We start from the raw sequence: 21,034 nt of genomic DNA, 5'->3' as shown, positions 1-21,034 counted from the left end.
AGAGGAGGCTCTGTGTGCTTTCATCCAGTGGTTTGCATGTTAATTTTGCCTCTTTATGAGCACTCAGGGGCTCTCCGAGGCTTATAAGCCTCTGTGTGATCCAGCCTACCACCCTGTGTTCTGCTTACCAATGCATGCTAATTTCCCATGCTTCACATCAGAGAGGCCGGACCTCCTCCGTACGTCCAGAAACTGCTTTCACTTCTCTTCTTGCTCAAATGCCTCACCTTGCGACAAACAACCCCCCCTTTTTGTGACAGAAAGATAAAAAATGAGCCCCTCCACCCCGTAAAAGAATTCTTAAAATGACTCACAGAGACACAGTGATTCACTTCTAATTAACAATAATTACATAGTCTGACGTAGAAGATGATTTCATCTTTAGTGGGTGTGTGTGGGGGGGTCAAACTGCATCCCCAACTTGTAATCAATTTCATAAATTGAAAGATTGCTGTCTGGGCACGATTAAACTTTAATTAGACACTGATATGTGGGTGGAGGGTTATTATAAGTCTTATAGTGGAGTCTGTGAATTGAGCACTTCTTTATGACTATTAAGTTATGAATGAATCAGTTCAACTGGGTGAGTCATAACTACCTGCGCATTTATCGCACGTCCTTCTCTGAACCTGCAAGCCCTTGTATATCTATACAGGCCAGAGTTGAGCTCAAGTTGTACCAACTGAAGTAACTTGTTCTTTCTGTCTTTGTTTGAAAAGTCTATAACAGAATATGCAGTACAACATGTATCTAGTCTGTTTCACAATGTCCATCTGCAAACTTTAATCTCACATAAGTAAATCAGTGAAATGTTCTCTTCTAACAGGATATTATGACTCACAAGTCTGTTGTGTTTTTGAGTAACCTGAAACTAAGACCCCGTTTATACCTTGGATTAACACTTAATATCTGTTTTGGGCATTAGGTTACCAAGTGGTAATCCTAAATGCTAAGTGTGGAAGCACCTCAATGCATACTGAAAATGATTTGATATCCTAGGTGGGCTGGGATGCCTTCATCAAGATCACTTTCACAGTGTAGACCCAATGCATACTGGTATGCATTAAAGACGAGGGGTTTGATCTTGTTTTTTTCTGGACGGATAATGATTATTTGTAGCTCACGAGACCAATGAAGTATATATGAAAACGATATGCACTTATTAAGATGCACAAAATGTACTTAATTTGGCAAAAGTAAATTTTATAGTCAAATAAAAATAAGAACGAGATTATTTCACCTGACCTGGGATCAGTGCACAGCGTCCAGACAGCGTCTGAATCCCCCTGAGATCACTGCATGCATCATGAAGTGGTGCATCTCTGTGCACAATTTTGAAGCCTTTAAGCGCTGCGCAAAGACCAAAAATGCTAACCTCTCATGTTATAGGACAGCCTGTGTCCAGGGTAGGATTAAATCTTTGGTTATAAAGACTTTGTTTTATCGTTATGAGAGGAATTTTTACCGTTTGATGAGACCTGGAGTTAAATACGCCACAGGATTAATAAAAGCTGTCCCGTATAAATGTAAGTGATCAAGACCATAATTGCACTTCTTGTTGACATTAAATCAAATTTTATGTAAATAAATTTAGTTGATATTAGTTTGGCAATACAAATTTTTATAACTAGTGATTAAATAAGGCTAGTAATTGAACTGATTCACTGACCAAAGTGAGATATGATGTCTGCGTTTGTGGCTGATGGACTATTACCCAGGGGAAGTATTTGCTATCATGAGAGCAGCTGTTTTAATCCCCCACAGGGATAGATGTTTTGTTTTACAAAGCAAAAACCTCAGACATTCTTTAAGGTCTGAAATGCAGAAAACTAGTCAGAGGTGTGGGCAGGGCTGGACTCATTGAGAGTCTGTGCAGCTGCGCACAGTGGTTAAACTCTTCATCTTAAAAAACCAAAATTAGACAAAATAAATCCCTCTCCTTCAGTCTTAAAAATCATGCAGCCTGTATCAGACTCTTTTTGGAAAGCATGTTTGCAGAGCTGAGGTGATGAAGCAGCTGCGCTGCTGTGCGCTCTGCTGTGTGTCTTTCCATGATGTTCCTCCCCGCTCTAATGAGAGTTCAATGTACCATATTTAACTCATTTTTTGCATCATATTACATCCTTTCTTTTCTATAATTATAGAAATATCATGATGAATTAGTGAAAATTTGTATTTTAAACACCTAAGTAAGTAAATATTGAAAATTAATGTATTTCTTAAAAATTTCCTTCTTTTTTCCCAAATGTCCCACGGGCCAGATGACACCAGCTGCTGGGCCGGACCTGGCCCACGGACCGCCATTATGGGATGGCTGCTGTATGGCATGTGGCTCTTGGGCTTATAACAAACCTCAAATCCTTAATCCGTCATTGTAATCTGCATGATCAAGTTGATGGCCTTCACTTAAAACTCCTAGTTGAAATCATTGGAATATCGTTACTTATGCAGCTATTCTTACCCTACATCCATCACACTTCTGTGTTTTAATTCATACAAAAAGTGCTGGAAGCGACAGTCTTCACTCTGTGTCTCTGTCACAAAATTTACTTCAGCTATCTGTCCCCAAAGTGCCTCTTGAAATGGGTAGAGGGAGTTTCAGATATGTTGCTCCTGCAGCCTGGAATCTGCTGCAGGAAAAAAATTGGATCTTAAGGAGATGGTCACATTAAATCTTTTTTAAAGAAGAATGAAGGCATTAGACGAAGATGCATCAGGGTGTTGGTGTTTTTACTGATGACTTTCTGCTATGTGACCTGGGATTTAGTTGATCTGTGTTTAGAACTGCTCTGCTTCTTATGTCTATGTACTGCAGCCTGATATTGCAAGATGGTTCTCCAGAATCCATGAAAAAAGTTTTTTTCCCACTAACACTAAGAGACAATTAAACTGCTGTACACTTCTTTTAAGTCTCCCAATGGTATTTTACTTCAATAAAAGTTTGACTATTTTAGCTTTAAGAGACATAAGAAAATAAATGTCCTTGTAGTTGTATTTCCTTGCTTTTAATGCAACTTTATCATGTAGGCTTGTGTAAATTTAATGGCACCAGTATTTGCTAGTTAAGGCTAGGGGAGGCAATTATGGAGGCTTTATTTTTGATACAGTACATTTGTTGAAGTTCTCTCCACATCTCAACAGCAATCAATAAACCAAATGCTCCAAGAGAAAAATACATACAAAAGAAAGTTCCAGTTAATTTGCCTGTTGCAGGCCTGTATCATCAATACATATGAGCAAATTTAAATACTGAAAGGCCTATCTGACTGCTTCTCCTGGTTTTTCCACAGGGATCTTTCAAGAAATTGCTCACAGGGCACAAAGCTAAGGAAGGAGTTGTTGTGAATATTGATTGCTGTTTAAAGAAGCCAATATCCATGAATGTCAGAAACCTGAATTATAAAGATAACCAGAGGTCCTCTGTGTCATGTGGGAAGGATTTTAAATTTTTGTGAAGTGTTTAGTTAGAGAAAGATTTTGTAGAAAGCTTCATTAGCATTTCTTTTGTTTCTGAAAGAAATCAAAATTCTTGAATGTCATTGAAAATAAGGTAAAGACTTCTACTTGAATATATCTCAAATGGTTTTGTATCAGATTTGTTTTAGACTGGCAGTTTAAAGATGTCTCTGTACCCTCAGAGAATAAATAAAAAATACCCTGGAAAGCACAAACTCCCATATTTTGACATATAAATTTGCTACTTAAGTAATAGCTGCCTCTTTTCATTGCGTTTTCTTGTTTGTTTCTGACAGCTGACTTTTTGTAGGATGCCTCTTCAGCAGTAAAGCGTCTCCCTTTTATCAGTAAATATAAGACGCTATGTGACATAGCCTCTCTTCACCGTGTCCTTCACAAATTTTATGATTATTTTGAGAAGGAAAAAAGTTTAACAGGCAGTTTTTGAATCCTAGCTCTGGGCAGACATTTATCAAAGCTGTCTTGTTGTGAGACCAACCTCACAGAGTCCCTCAGCAGAGGTTTCATGTTTACACAGCCAAACGGTCCTTGTATTTCTTCTTTAACACAACCATGAACTGGATTAGGAAGCATGAGACGAGAGGTTACATAACCATGCCAACTAGGGATATCTTCCTGTCTCTATATTGCTGCGTATGCCCCCACCCCATTTCTCTCACTCGCTCTCTCTCTCCCACTGCATCTCATTCCCATAAACGTGCTCCACAAGCATATCTGCATGCTCAATGCAACAGCTACGACTCCATGTTTTCTCCAACTGACATCTGTGACTGTGTCCACCCCCACTCGTACATCTGCTACCCACATCGGCCTGTATGCTTCTCATATTTTAACACTGTAAATAAAACATCCATGTAACACAACATTTACTCCCCCACTTGGCTTTGCAATGATTTTTTTACATACTCAAAGGAGTATTTCTGCCAATGTGGTGGGATTGTTACATGTTTCAGGCCTTGAGTGAAGCTTTTCCTTTTACATAAAAGATGGTTGGCTAATAAAAGAAATCACACCACAAATCCCTGTAGAGATTAAAGATAGGCTAAGCAGCATGAGAATGGGTGTTTTGCACCATGTAGTCTTTTGTAGTGGTTCTCAACTGGTGGGTCAAGACCCAAAAGGTCGCAAAGCTGTTTTCAGTGGGTCACTAGTTTGTCTAAGGGTCTTTTAAGTGCTTTTGTTCCATTTTTTTTTACTTTTGACAGCAATGGAAATGAAAAGACTTTGCATATTTTTTCCATGAATTATTCAAGAATTGTCATTGTGAATTTCCCCAAACTACTCTGAGATTTTCACTATGATTTTTCAAAGAAACTTAGGGTAATTTTTGCAAAAGGAATGACATTTTTTTTTTCAGTTTTCTTTGGCTGTTTTCCCCAGAAACATTTGGCAATCTTTCTTGAGCTTTCCTCTAAATGTCAAGAATATAAGGAATAAGAGACTTTATGAAATTTTCTGAAAATTTCAATCTTCTCTTGTTCAGTTAAGAACACTCTTGTCATACATTTAACCATCTTACTGAAAAATTGATGTACAGTTTTACTTGGCGGAGAGGGGTCTCCTCAAAATTTTCTCCCTGGGTTAGTCAAGCAGCATTTGACTTTTCAGGGAGCAAATTTGCTAGAAACCCCCTTAAGGATAGATTAATTTATGACAATGCATGTTGAATGCAACAGAATTAAAAGCAATTAATCCATAGTGGCATTAATCTGAATATGAGCTTGCAACAAGCTTAATGCTAAAATGGAGAAGGCTGGGGTGGAGGAGGTTAAGTTTTGCCAGCAGCAAAGTGCATCAGTATTAAGCAAGGAGGGATTAGTGAGAAGTATGTCATATTCAAATACATCGCTGTGTTGAGAGAAAGAGGTGTGATTGGCTGTGGGAGCTGGGAGACGATAATTCAGAACACAGCTGGGCGTATGACTACCATGTCCTGCATGAACTAACACTAGGCTTCATTTATATTTCAGACATTTTCCAAGGAATTTTGGGGGATTTTCACATAAGTTTAATCGAATTTATCTGGAGTTTTCAGGAATCTTTTATCATACTTTTCAGGATTTTTAAAATCAACTATGGGTAAATGTCTGCTCTACAGAAAAAAATTGAAACGTTTTCTTTTTCCTTAAGAAAGCCTCTGACTTTGGCATTATTTTGCAAAGCAACAGAAATTAGGGTTGCAAGGGCCCTTGAACCATTGCGAACATCAGGGTTTGATGCACAACAGGCTTGTGGCACAGCTACTAACTGCATTGTTTTAGACTCATCTTTTGGATGCAGAAAATCCAAAACTCTCTGACCTATCATGCCTGTTTCAGCCAACATGAAATTAAATACAGTGTAGCCCACTAAAGTGTGACATATGTCATAAAATTTTTTTTTTTGTCTGAATAAAGGTGGCCCGTTCAAATGTGCAATATTTCCAGTAATGACAGCACTAAGTCAATTTGCAGCCATGCCCTGTGTCATGCTGGGGTCGTATACTGCACAGACAAAGCAGCAGCAAATCTTCTAGTCAGGAGTTAGGAGGCTTTTTTGTAGGGCCTGTTATGCTAAATACAGTGCTTAACAAATTTATTAGACCACCACCCAAAGTAAGGTTTATGCCACAGCTGCCCTAAATTAACAACATTGGTAATTACCAAAATCTTTTTTGATATTTCTGCAATGGTTAATACGCCAATATGTAGAAGCTGTGTAACCAAAATGATATTTTTATGCTAAAATATAATTATTATTGTTATCCATGAATTTTCAAATTTACTGATTTACTAAAAAACTAAAAAAATAGAAAAGCACATTATGATTTCTTGATTAATATGTCAAATTATAGTTATTTACTTGCATTCCTGAACAGAAAAATGAGTTTTAGTGGTTGAATGTTATGCTTGAATAATTTCTGACTTCTCAGAGAAGCCCAGTGAGCCAGCTCAAATTTGGGTATAAATGGGTGAATTCAGTTTGAAATTCCTCATTCCTGTTCAAAATGGTAAAGTGTGTTAGACCTCAGTGAAAATGAAGAGTCCACATTAAAGCACTTCATGATGAAGCTGTGGCATAAATCTTACTTTGGGTGGTGGTCTAATAAATTTGTTACGCACTGTACGTGTACCAAATTTCAAATTTCTAGGTTGTATGTGGTGTGGGGCTGATTTTTTTTATAGGGGGCACCACTGAGCCATAAACCACACAAATTTGATGAGGAAATATCCAAAGGATTAGGAGGTATATCTCAGAAAGAAAAAAACATGACATTTCCTGTCACCACTAGGAGGCGCTATGATCTGTAAAAAATATTCCATATGAGTGTGTTGGGGTCTGAACCCTCATTACACATGAGTAGTTTCATTCAGATGGGACCATGCACCGCTGAGTTACAAGCAACTTTGTTTTTTCATGTCTATCAATAAACCAAATTCTACATAGTTCTGATGAACACCCTTGGACAATGTAATAGGGACCACAGAAAAGGGCAAAATTTCACAGATTTTTTCAAAATGGCAAACTTCAGTCATGGAGTTTACCATGACTATAGGAAACTTTTTTGTGCGTATTGCAAAGCTGAATATGTGTACCAAATTTCATTCCTGTAGGTGAAATGGTGTCAAGGGGCTGTCTTTTTTCATGAGTTTAGGGGGTGCTATTGAGCCAATTTCCCACACTAATATTGGGGACCTATAAAATATCAAAATTTCAGGCAGGCCACATTTCCATGACAATTTTCATGACTTTTTGTGCTTGTTCAGATACTCAAAAGTCTTGCCAAAGGTATAAAATAATAATAAAAAAATATCCTTAGGATTTCAGTAGGGTCCTCACACCCTTGGTGCCCAGGCCCTAATTAATGTGTTCTTCTTATCTGTCTTGCAGCATTGTTATCCCCTGATCAGTGGGGTCAAGCTGGAGCCTACATTGAAGTTTTTTAATTTACTTATTCACTGAAAACATTATGATATTACCAGTGTTCTAAGATTTCATAAATATCACTAGTAGATGGTGGACGATGACAATCACTATGAATGTCATCCAGTTATAGAGTGGCTTACTGATGATCAAATAGAGTATTCTACACCCAACTTCAAAAATACCAGAATCTCCATGGAAGAAAAGCACAATTTTGCATTGGTTTCTTTTCATTCCAGAAAGAATCGTGGACAGAAAATGTGAGTTGAACAAAGCAGCAGCATTCACATCAAAAGACAATGAAATTCAGTTGATTCTCTTTTTATGGCTGCTACATAACGAGGACGTGTTAGTAGCCCGTAAAAGAAGAAGTAATTTAAAAAGGGCTGAGCACTGAACTCGATGTCAAATTAAATGTAAAACATGCACGGTGCTGCTTCAACAACAAAGCGGGGGGGAATAAGTGATGCACAGCAACACAAAGGCACATCTGAAGAGCTCTCGAAAAGAGCCGAGATGAAAGGGTTTAAGAGCTGAGTCTTTGCTGCAGCGGGATATTAGAAAAGACAACAAACAGAACAAAACACATCTGTGTAAATGAACAAATACACAAGCTCATAACCCACATGACTGCACGACTTTAGCAGTGTCTTACCGAGCTGTAGAGCATGCCCTCGCCATTCATGGCGATGTAGAAGCCACTTTTCACTCCCTGGATGGCCACCACTCTCAGACCCACTGGGATAAGATTAAACAGGGCTGCAGAGATGGATAGAGAGAGGGAAAGAGAGGGTCACTCAGATAGATCCAAAGGGGCAAAGACAAAAGAAATACATCCAGCATAAAAGAAAAACCAGGACAATTGAGCGTCTGATCTTTGTTCTTTGGCTATCTGTCAGCAATAAAGTGAACAAGACACAGACCACTGCAACTCTGACTCACCAAAGTGTGACAAATCAAGTACTCTACCTGAATGTTCTACCTAAAAACTGGAACTGTGTGGTGGAAGAAAAACGAAGTGAAACAACAAAAATGACACATCACTGCTTTGTGTAAACAGCTGCCTGTCTGATTAACACCAACACAGTAGAAACTCAAATCTAAACAGGCATTTTTGTCTAGTTTCCAGTCACAAAAATATCCCATTACACTTACTTCAATCCACATTCACCAACAAGACTGAATAAATATTTCATTTTAATATACAAAACACAAAAATCAGGCCTGCATTGTTTGTAATAAGGCAGAATTTCTGCAAAGCAAGCAGTATCTCCTGTTTGGTGTCTTAAGATGAGAAAATGAGAGTTTATTATTACAGGCAATGCAGCCCTTAAATTTATATCTGGAAATAAGAAATCAACTGGACTTATCAGATGAGTGTGGCTTTAAATAAAATCTTAGATTCATTATGGACTTGAAACTATACCAATACACTCACTTGGCTAGAGGTTTTTGAAGCCAATTACAAAGATTTTATAGAGATCTGCTCATATGCTAACATGTTGACCAGAGAGGATTTGTGATCCTCTATAAAGCAGCCTTTATTATCTTCCTATTATCTGCTGTTTGCAATTTCCAATTTTCACAAGGAGCCCAAATACAGAACAGACCATCAGATTTCTGTTTACAAACATACAGTAGGTGGACCCTGAACAAAGCACTGGGTTGCCTTAATTTGCATTTCCTGTGTTCTTAGATACTCCAGATACCAGAATTCATGAAAAAATAAAAAATAAAATAAAAAGTGAGTTTTCCTGACGTCTCCTTTGGAAAGTATTTCTCTAGAAAATAAATTAGTTTAACCTAGGGATGCACAATTTTGTTAGTCTGATATCAGTATCCACAGATATTAGCTAAAAAGGCAGGTATCTGATCTTTTTCTTTATTCATCTATATACTCTTCAAACAAAGTGTGTTTTAAGAAAAAAAGTTTGTTTCTTTGTTCAACCTCAAACCTTAAACTGTGTTCAAAGGACTGAATTTTTAGTTAAATAAAATATATTAATCATCAGTATTGATATCAGTATCAGCTAAAATCAATCTGTAAATATTGGCCTCCCTAGTTTGACCAGTTTCATTAATAACTAGATTAAATATCATTGGCACCTTATAGCACCATTAGAGTAACCTGACACACCTGACCACTCATACACAGCTTTTGGGAAAGAGCAGAGGATTTAAAAAAAACTCTGAAGGTGATTTGATGAACGGTTTGTCTGTCACATCCTTACAGACCAATCAGAGCAACAAAACAAGCGAGTAGCCGCTACCGAGGAGTAAACTCCAGAGAACTGCATAACACAAACCATGGCAACTGCAGACATGTCAGTACATGACTTTTGTCATTTTTGAAAAGAAAACAATTCAGCACTGTTTTTTGTTCTTCTTTAAACAAAGAAACGTCGTCAGGTTCTGATAAAACTGGTGCTTTATTGGCATCCACGCTAATGTCTTCCGCCATATCTGCACCGGCCTCTTGTTGCTGCTTGCTTACATCATGACTCTGCCGCACCTGAAAGTACTGCTCCTCAACACTGATTGGTCCTGTCACTTTCAGACAGTTCAGACGGGAGCTTCGCAAGATGAATTCGCCAGTGAGAAACACGGAAGCGGGCGTATCCATCTGCTTTGCAAGGCTACCATTAGAGGGTTCTAGCACACTTGTTTCGAGAGGGGTCTGGCTGCAGACCGTTCATCTCTGATGGTCACTCAAACCATTCATCTGAGATGCTGTATATCTCAGAAACAAAGTGCTTTAATATGCTGTCATTAGCTTTAGCTACGTTAGCTACACAGCCCTATTATCTACAGCTAAGTTAGCTTTAGCAATGTGAGCTTCGGTAAACATAGCTTTAAGCTCTGTTAGCTACACAGATAACACAGATGGCTTGTGTAGCTACTTTGTGAGCTTCGCTTTAGCTCTGTTAGCTACATAACTTTAGCAGCTAATAGAGCTACGCAAGCTACACTGACCGAGTTAAAATGTTTCATGGAGGCAAGCTTTTCTCCTGTAAGCAGACTGTTTACTTGGCTTCATTAAACATTTTGTAATCAGGTTTGGCAGCTCAGGTTTTTGACTTTTACATTTTTTGGTATCCTAAGCATTACCTTAACCCTTACCTGAACCTCAAACAGAAGTTTAAGTTCTGAGATATTTGGTTTCTCAGATGAGATGAGAGGGTCCATCAGAGATGAATGGTCTACGGCCAGTTTATCTTGAGTGTTTCTGGACCTTATTCTGACACTGATGAAAAATGGTCAAATCCTTTTTAAAATTGTTTTTCTTGGTCTTTAGGTCAAATTTGAAACTCCTTTTTTGGATTTTAACTTAGAATCAAAGTCATGATCACAATATAATGTGATTGTTTTTTTCTTGCATCATAAGAAATCCCCACCATTGATCCCATCCTATTTTTATTTCAAATATTGCTGGATGAGCTGGGTAATGCTTTGATATACAAGCCAATCAATATTTCACCTTTGATCTATGTGTGACACCCTTAAATAGACTCAAAAATTAAGTTTGTGGGTAAAAAGGGGGGAAGAGGAGTTTTCTCCATAAGGTGGGGTGGATTAGCTTTTAAGATGGGGAGCTAGGACGACTGAGTTTGAAGAGGACAGCCGAGGTGCTCTGAACATCTGATTAGGATGCCTTCTGGGTCGCCCTCCTTTTGGAAGTTTTCCAGGCAATTTAAACTCAGAGAAGACTGAATAGATCCAGAACTTGCCAGAGTGTATGGATTGTTTGAATAGATATTTTTAATGCATGGACCTTTGTTATATCATCTTTTTCAAGCTGAGCCCTGCCCACATTAAAGCGGCAACATGAGCACTGATGAAACAGCCCTGACAGAACTCTCTTATATAAAATACCCAAGACTGTTGTAATTTTATGTTCATGTCCAACGCCATCAATCATAACACAAAGCCAATCGAGTAAATTGGTTTAAGGTCTTAAATGTCTAATGACGCTTAGCAGAAGTTCAATGCAGAAATTGAGTGCCTCCTCTCATTTATTCCTTCCCTAAATGTCCCTTGTTCTGTTTTCTGACTCTAACTCAGTCAGCCTGATGTGGCTCAATCTTTCAGTAACACCAATCTGAATTTGCTGCAGCCTCTTTTATCCAATCACTATGTTGCTGTTGGTAACAATTTAAAACAGTCACCTGTAATTAAAGCATCTGAGTGATGTGACACTTTTAAAACCAGTATTCATCTTTGACCATCACCATGTCAGGTCTTCCTGCTTGGTCCTTCCAGTGAGTTCAGGAATTCATCTTGAAATCTTGTCTATTGAGGTTTTCAAATCTGCTCTTTACTCCTATAAGAGCCCGATGGCTCATCCACACCATTTTACTTTTTAGACACTTTTTTTGCTGGGATACCAAATGGACCTACTTGGTCCTGAAGGGTGAAGCTGAGCACACTGCTGGTTTACACCAAAGCCTGCCAAGTAAGGGTACGGTTCAGGGTTAATGCACCAAACCTTACCAAACTGTCCTAAACCAAACTGAACCCCTGGTGGAAAAAACACATCATGGGTATCTTGCCAAGTTGTTTTCAATTTTTACCAAAGTCAGACCTAAGTTCTAGACAAACTCTCAAGACAAACCATAAAATCCACACAAAATAGCATCTTTAAGAAGTTTCAAATCTTTGTTATTGTATAGTAGTACAAATTCTCATGAGACACCAAGACTTGCCTCATGGGACTCCTGTATGTCACAGTAAACCATTTGGGAGCCACTGATCTAGACCCTTTGGGGTGACAATACCAGAGAGCTTATTGCAAAACTACCCCTCACAAATTTGATTTCCTGGTAGGCTTAAGGGTATCCCTGACTTTCTGAGTGTGCTCTGTATTCTATTTTTTATTTTTTTTTTTCAAATCCTTTCAGCATCTCTTTCATAACGTGATGACTAAAAAGTAGGGCTGTCAATAGATTACATTTTTTAATCGTGATTAATCTCACAAATTTCATAGTTAACTCGATATTGATCTCAAATTAATTACACTTTTTATCTGTACTAAACGTACCATTCGGACTATTTCTCGAGATTCAAATACCCTTACCAACACAAGTGGACAAATATGCTTTCTTTATGCAAATGTTTGCTCATTTCAACAACCCAAAAAATAACATATAATGTCCAGAAAATTCTCTAGACTGAGATGGAAATACTGACCTTAATGTAACATTACTGAATAATACTACAATGTAGAGTCTAACTTTAGACTTTTAGAAGTTACTCCTCTGTTCTCAGCAGCTTAACAGAGAACAGCAGATCTCATCATCACACAAGGACATAAAGAGCATGGTCAGTTAAGTTTAAATCACTCAGAGATCATTCCTGATCTTTAACTCTAAAGGAGAGAATTTCAACCTCACATGGGGGAAAATAAAGGCTCACAGAAACATCCCCTTACACCAAGAGGGCTTAAAAGAGGATGATACAAAAAAGAGACGAAAAACAGTTAGAGAATTACACTACAGATCACTGAGAGAAGTCAAGTCTCCGCTGGGGCTCAGCATTAAGGCACAGACCCATCTCATGATGTTTCACTGTTCTGATGTGGTCAGAGGTGAGTAAGGTGGACACATTTCTACTAATGAGAAAAAGGAAGTAATTATTTAAAAAATGTCTGCTATTATTTATCACATTTTTATTTTTAAATTAAAAAATGCCTAAATGTAAAATAAATGCTGACAGTAAGAAATTACTGTTATCAGTCCAGTAGATTTATCGGAATGATGTCAGTAATACACAAATTTGAAGCTGTTTTCAAAACTCATGAACACACAAAGTAAAAGAGGTCTTAATGGAGTACATTTAAGGTGTAGTAAGAGGACTTAACCATCTTTTCATTCTTCAGATGACAGATGAGCTACAGATTTAATCTCAAACATTTTTTCTTCATAAATAAAGGAGACCCACAGTCTAATAATGCTTTTTAGCTTATATTATGATACTCTACAGAACTCATTCACTGCTTCACTCACAGGCTCACCTGTCTGCACCTCTGCTCTCCTGTTACACACCAGTCTGTCCTGCTCTGTCTCCTCCTCCTCCACATGATGCAGCTGCATTCATCAGCGTCAGATTGTCTCCTATAGGAACTGCAGAGTCTTTGACACTTTTGTAGCATCTTGATTGACTTTTTTTAAAATTTGTTTTATTTACAGTCCCAGTTGATCATTTTAGCATGTTCAGTTTGTTTTCTCCGAATACTTTCACTCTCAAGCAGGAGCTGAGCAGGGATGGGAGAGGGGGTAAACGGGCCTTTAGGAGATGTGATCAGACCCGCCAATATAAAGGCACAGCCCAGCTATGGAGCCGGTACATAACAGAAATAAATAAATGAATAAATCATACTGACCCAAAAGTGTGTCGACCCACCAGGAAAAGCCCGGTATGCCAGAGAGCGAGTCCATCCCTGCTTGCAGAGTTGTCTGAGCGTCTCCATTGTAAACAATCCAGCATGGCTAAGGGGCGGCTTGCTGCATTAGCGGTTTGCTTGGCCAGCAAGTGGTACGGGCTATTTAAGACTCTACGAACTCCGGGTAACTCAGTTCATGTCGATAGTAAGAGCAAATAATTTCAGTCTTTTCTGGCATGACCTCAAAGCTCAACCTGCCATTCAAAAGTCTGTCCTGTATCCATTTCTGCTCGCTTGCACTGCATCACGACAGTGCCACTTCCCAATCTGGCAAAGTACAGGGTGGGTCTAGGGTCACACAGAACGCACATGCGTTAATCATGCGACAAGAAAAAAAAATTAGTGGTGTTACAAGTAATTGAGTTAACGTGATATTAACGCGTTAACTTTGACAGCCCTACTAAAAGACGTTATTAATACAGAAAGTAGAGCCCAGCAGAGCCATAATATTACACAAATTAAGCAGTGAACTGCATTTAATTACTAGCTATGAATATTTCTCCTGATTGTATCAAGACATATGAGAATGTCTGAAGAAGCCACACTTGTTTTGACGTCTGAACAATCACCTAAAAGGCTCTATCTGGTTGGAAAACAACAAGTCTAATTTTATTCCACTCAGTGCTCCTAGAAATGAATTACTGTTATCTCTGCGGGTGTGCTCTATCGAATCTGAGGACTGAACTGTGACTTTCATGGGCTTTGGTTTGATGAGGGTGCGAGGACACGCTCAACGCGCGGCAGGCTCCCTGTATTGTTCGGATGATTGTTCTGCAAGTGGCAATGGGGACTATCAGATAAAACTGGCAGGGACGAGAGGAGACGTGCCAACATGGGTCTGTCCTCCGAGCAGATTCAATTTCGCTCAATAAATATCGACGGGCTGCTTTCGCCTGCCAATGCTTTCACTCTGCCCTGAGGCCAACGGTTAGGGTGATACACCGGCCACTCCTGCAGTTACATACCCTTGAGGGCTGAATGTTTGGGGGGATAAAGGCAGTCCATTAGCACTTTAGTTTTCACAGGTTTCTCAGTATCTAATTGTGTTTTCTTTGACGAAAATTGTTTTAAATTAATAGTTAAATTAAATGAATCTAAAAGTGGGTGAACAAAAGCTGTCAAATTTTGATAATAATCTCCAAACATCTGTTTGCAATATGTCAATAAAAAAGGAGAAGAAGAAAAAGAGACAGTTAGAGCACTGTAACTTCTGAGAAGAGCAAAACAGCAGTACATGATAAGAGAAAACACTACTCTGTCAAGTTCAGCGCTGTGTGTCGCATTAAAGTAGGCTGTACTGCAGTAAAGTAAACTAAACAAAGCAGGTTTCTGGGCAATACTCATCTTTTGGCAAAATTTCATGAAAGCGCATGTTAAGAACAGGTGTGGCTACAGCTGTTCTATGATGCACTTGTTGTAAAGTTGAGCCCTGAAGTCGGTTGTAGCTACGCTGGATGCCAGAGATAATGCTGACTTAGATTATGCCCAGCTGGTGCACTTGGCCCCCAGCTACTTTCTTACCTAATTCTTAGTTTATAAAATATCTAAATGCGTCTGTGCTGCTAAAAATCATTATAGGAAAATTTGTAGCTGGCTAGTAGATATGATTGGTAAGCTATTGATTCCTAGCTACCAGTAATGTTAGCTGCATAGAGAGTGCTTAAGGCTTGCAATTTTGATGTCTGTGATAGCTCGCTTAAAAAGTATGTTACTTTAACTTAAATATAAAGGGCACTCAAGAGCCTATTAGCATATTTCTAGCTATTAAGCTATGAAAATTCCAAATATTAACAAACAGGACAATTACAGTTAGACAGCAGCTGTAATTCCTATACAATACTAATGTTGGATAGGGGTATGAATGCTAACATTTATCTTCATTAGCTTAAAGTCACTAATGTTTTTGGCACTCCAGACTTCAGCATTTAGCCACTTTCTCGCTAATGAGCTAAGAAATGTCTAAACTAACTCAAAAACATTTAAGTAAGATAGTGTTGTACAATAAGACAAGTGTGGAGTTTTTGAATGTTGAATGAAATGGTTGAATGCTAGCATTTTGTCTGAGAACATCAACATAAACATTGTTAAAACTTTAAATAGGTATCAATACCCACCTAGATTTTCAATAGTTGTTGTTGTTTCAGAAACCGATTGGTATTGAGTCTGATACCTGTGCTTAAAGTGTAAGTGAACCCCTGGTTCAGATCTAACTCCGCCCACCTCTGTAATTCAAAAAATGCCCAGAAAGTGAGCAGTTTGGTACTGAGAGGAGGGAGGGGAAAAGTACGGGGTTGTCCAGTTGAGGCGGGAGTGAAAGTGATGTTCCCTTGTCAGAGAGAGACACAGACAGTCCCACAACACTGCTGCCTCATAGCGATCTTTTAAAGTGGAGGAGTTTTCCCCTCTAGAGTCCCCCTGACACAGGCTCAGGGCTGGACTGGCCATATGGCATGCCAGGCAAATTACTGGTGGGCCGACGTACTGTAAGGCCGGTATAATCTATTTCCTCTCATTTTTTGCTAAGCACCGGTCCATAGAGCAGGGGCAGTGGCCCATTGACTGTTTACTTTATAATGACAGCTTACTGGCCAAATCACGTGTCCTAAAGGTCCATTTAACGCCCTCCCCTCCCCACTCTGCTCCAGCTTAGAAAGTGAAACTAAAGTGTCTGGAGGAAAACCAAACTCATCGCGAGAACAGTTGGATTAGGATTTGATACGGAAATAATTGTCAAATTAGAACAAAAAACTGTTGAGATGTGCAAAACTTGTAAAGACTCTGCAGTCCATGCAGTAGAAAGTCTGATGCTGCTGCAGCTACATGTGGAGGAGGAGAGGCAAGTGTGTGACAGGTATATCATAAGCATGAGGAGCACGAAGCAGTGGATGAGTGAGATCTGAGAAGTATCAAAATATAGGCTAATAAACATAATTAGACTGTGATTTCACTTTAAATAGAAAACTTAAACAGTTTGAGATTAATGGCCCTCCTGTGATCTGAAGAATGGCAAACCCCTGTCACCATGAAATGACTCAATTATAAATAAAATTCCTGAATTCAGACTTAGTTACATACAGGTAGACCTGTGCCAGGATTTTCATCAATATTGAATGCCCTTAATTTTAATAGTAGAATAAAATGTTATCTGTGGTTAATTTGCTATCATTCTTATATCAGAGTTACAACAATATATTAGCCTATTTAGCACATTTCATTTCTGATTACTAATATTTTGTTCATGAGTTTAGAAAAAAGGCTGGTATGATTGCTGAACAGTTCAGTACTGACCTATGAGATGTATGGGAGTAGAAATATAAAGAACATCAAATGTTCATTAAAGCAGAGGAGCTTTTCATGAAGTATTTCACATCAAATTTGTGTTAATCAACATTGTTCCAGTAAATTAACTTCATTACGTCTCCGTAATCATTTGCAGTAAATAAAAAAATGAATTCAGGCAGAGATGTTTCAAAATAAAGGTAGACTTTTCTGCACTTCTACTGGATATGGTGCATACTCACCGTATTGATATGTTGTATACTCACAGTCAAAACAGAGTGACAACACTCCATTAGATTTGTCTATGAAACTTACCTCTAAACTATGTCATATTTTGACAATTTTTTTGTAGCTATATGTAGTAAGGGGGACAAAGAATGTAACATTATGTTGTAAATTGACCCGCTTTGAGGGGCTGGTCCAAGTCAAAAATGCCAGGGCCGAATTTCCTCCCCAGTCCAGCCCTGCGCAGGCTATAGTGTGGTGGCGGACCGTGGTGGTCCTGAGCACTACCTGTTCGGGCCGTTTGCTCCAGCAGCGGCGTTACTACAGCCGGAGCTCTCAGAGCTGAAGAAGTGCAGGAGAGGATGGGAGTGGTCTCTGAATGGGAAAGTCAGTTAGAGGCGGTAACGCTCTACCTTTTACATAGAGTCTGTGACATAGAAACCTACAGATGGTCGGTTTCTATGCCACATAAGCCCCACCTTTTCAGAAAAGATTTTTCAAGGCAGATGTCCGTTTGAGCTAATTAAAAGCCGTAAAATCCAGATTTTTATCAGTTTGGTGCAAATTTCAGCTATAACACCAACACTGATGTGTTTTATCATAGTTCAGTAAATTACCTCAGTGTACTGATAAAAAAAAATGTTAAAGGGTTCACTACCTCTTTAATGGATACTTTTTAAATAGTATTGAACAGTGCCTGAATTGATGCTTTTAGAGAAAAAAGTAATGTAAAAGACATTGGGCTGATAAAAAGCTATCTTGTAAGCATATATGATTCAAAGACATCTTAAAAAGAAGCAAACAAAACTGTAAAGGTGTAGGTTCTTTATGTAAGAGGCTCAAATATAATGCATTTTACGTCTTCGATTTGGAGTTGTGGTGGGTAAGATCAGAGGGCTGGGCACCAAAATGAGGCACAGAAATCTGCAATTTAATTTGGTAAGGTAGATGCTGCACGAGTTGGTACCCTTCCATTCTTATCCCTAGCTGGGCCAGGTGCTTGATACCAGAAGCGAAAGCATGCTTGAGGCTCGCTGTCCCACCTAACCAAGCAAGTAAAAAAAAAAAAAAATTTTTTTAAAATAAGAGCAGAGCTTTTCACCATCAGCTGAGGCCTCCCACGCGTTCTACACCTCTAATAAAAGAGCGAAAGATTTCTTCTCCTGCGCCCTTAAACAGAGCTGCAACTGGGCAGCCAAGATGTGATTTCAGTGAGTATCGCTCCTTTAAAGGTGCAGTGTGTAAAACTGAATATCAACATCTAGAAATAGGTTCTAGATTGCATTTCTCTGCTGGAAACTGTGGCAACCAGTTGAATTTAATGTGTATCTGTAATGTGAAAAAACTTTATTTATCCTTTTTTCCTCTATGTTACCATGGAAACATGTAAAAATCCAAGATGGTGGCATATATGGAGGGGACCCTCCCTATGTATGAATTAAAGGTTTATTCTGAGTTGTTTTTTTCAAAATAGCTATTTTTGAATTTAGATGACTAAACACTTATTTAGACAGACCATCTTAGAAATGTTTTGCTTTATTTTACCAAGTTTGTTCAGCTAAATGCTACTAGGCTAAATATTACACACTACACCTTTAAGAAGGACTCACTGGTTGTACAGGCCAGTAAACTAGGCTATACAGTGTAACAGATGGGTACAATTTCTCAACAGAATTTAGCAAGTTGTTGGTGAAAAAAAAAGGGTCACAAAACAATGTTAAAAAGTTTTCAAAAGTGTACAGTGTACGTTTCAAGCCAGCATTTTTTGTGGCCCATTTTTAAACAAAAAACTACATTCAGAGGAGAAACTGTACCCGTCCCATAACCTGTATAGCCTAGCTTCCTGGTACAACCAGTGAGTCCCTCCTAAAGGAGCAATGCTCACTGAAATTACTGGAGGCTAATGCCACTTTTACTGCTGGGTACCTCATGTGGCCCATCTCAAAAAATACTGAAATATTCCTTTAAAAGTAATCTGCAACACATAACAGATATTTACACAGCTATTGAACTTCCAATGTTTATTGTGACACAAGAGAACCAAGACTGCTGCATGTTGTCTATAGCTTCGTTTGGAAAAGTGATAGTAAAAGAGACACAAAATAAAGTGTCATATTGCTCTATATTTCTGTAATTATGATCTGCAGTCACTGCTCCTTATTTGCCTGTAAGAATATTAAACATCTGTCAGAAGGTTTCATTAAGCTACCTCCTAAATGTCCGGCTTTACTATTTGCAGCCTCAGCAGTTGATGGATTCCATAATTACAGCTGCAGCAACTGCTGATAGAGGACCTGATGACTATTCTGAAGGCGATTCCTCTCTCCTAACAACCTCAGTCCTATCTCTCACCAGGAAAAGAGGGCTGGTTGGAGGGAGAGTTAAAAGAGATTTCCAGGGATCTTCTATCGTCAAAGGGCCAGACAAAATGGGTTCAAACAAGCCAATAAAGGAAAAATCCTCAAAACGGCAAGTCTTTCCAGTGCAGCAGTAATCGGCTACAAGCAAATCCTGCAGGTAGTCTCGAGTAAGAGCATTTGATATGAGGGATACAGGCACAGCAGGAAAATAAACCCTGCAGGGAAGGTTTATGAGAAAAACTGAGTCAAAATTCAAATGCCAAAGGCAAATCTCCAAATCCAGAGCACAGTGCAAATCCAGAAATGGACTTATATTAGTCTGTGCTCTCATATGGGTCGATAAAGTGCCTTAAAATAGGTGACTAGGTCTTTTAGAAATGTCCTGCTGCATCCCATAAATCACCATCGCAGGAGCATCACAGACAGATGGAGTATGAGTGCCTGATACTGCAGCTTTCTCATAGCCAGGAATAGAGCTTCAGTGTGTGCAGGTAATTACTGCAGGCAATCATCTGATGACAATCAAATTAATAACTGCTCAAATTTGAACATGGGTGTTAATCAACTGAATGCTGTTTCACAGCCCTTGCAGTTAGTTTAGCCAGTCAGCCATGCGTATCCCTGAAGCAGGATCGAATTCACTTCCATTACGTCTAACAGTTTACTGAATATTTTGGGTCACAGAAGTCTGGCTGTTTGAAAGCTTTTGGAATTCAATTACTGTATTTTTCATGCATTTCTCCAGTTAGGTGTTCAGTTCTGTCTTTGTCTCAGCTGTGTGGAAAATAATAAAAATCCAAGCTGGAACAATCTACGCTTTAGTTGCACCAAGTTTACTGGCGGTATCATACACCTTAGTGCCATCGTCCCCAATGAACCTCCCCATGACAATAAATTACTGTATTCCATCTGTCACAGTAAAGATCCTGCAGGTCAGAAGGTGGTGCAGTTCAAGGGTGGGGGTAATCTATTATTCTAATAATCCAGCCGGCAAATCAATAGTTCAGTGCGAGAGCTGAATACCAAATGCACAACATCCATTTCTATCTCTTTTAATCTCTCTCTCTTTGTCTTTCACTCTCTCTGTCTTCATCCCTCTTCTCAAAACGCGTCCAATTCCTCTTTCTTTCTGCACCTCCTGCTCCCCTTTCTTTCTCCTTCTCTGTCTTCCTTCGGACCGTCATCGAGCTTGAGGCTTCTCATACAGAGAATTATTCATTGGGTACAAACGTAGAAGGTGGTATTTTTAGTTTCCTGCGGCTGAATTATTCACCGCATCCCTCCATCCCTGGGCCAGTGGGACTGCTTAACAAGAGGATTACGGAGAGGTGGGGAAACCCTCACATTCAAC

The 21,034-nt window shown here is 38.9% G+C and overlaps 1 protein-coding gene across 2 annotated transcripts in view; it reads right to left on the bottom strand.

Moving 5' to 3' along the window:
- Positions 1-21,034, bottom strand: part of fgf12a (fibroblast growth factor 12a) — a 57,694-nt gene that overhangs the window by 20,361 nt on the left and 16,299 nt on the right. For both annotated transcript variants that reach the window (XM_041804073.1, XM_041804072.1), the window contains exon 3: positions 8,036-8,139. In XM_041804073.1, the coding sequence (XP_041660007.1) occupies positions 8,036-8,139 (104 nt within the window). The remainder of the gene's footprint in view (positions 1-8,035; positions 8,140-21,034) is intronic.

Source organism: Cheilinus undulatus, linkage group 13, assembly GCF_018320785.1.
Source record: "Cheilinus undulatus linkage group 13, ASM1832078v1, whole genome shotgun sequence".
NCBI lineage: Eukaryota > Metazoa > Chordata > Actinopteri > Labriformes > Labridae > Cheilinus > Cheilinus undulatus.
The sequence above is the reverse complement of the archived record's forward strand: the minus strand, read 5'-3'. Positions and strand labels throughout refer to the sequence as shown.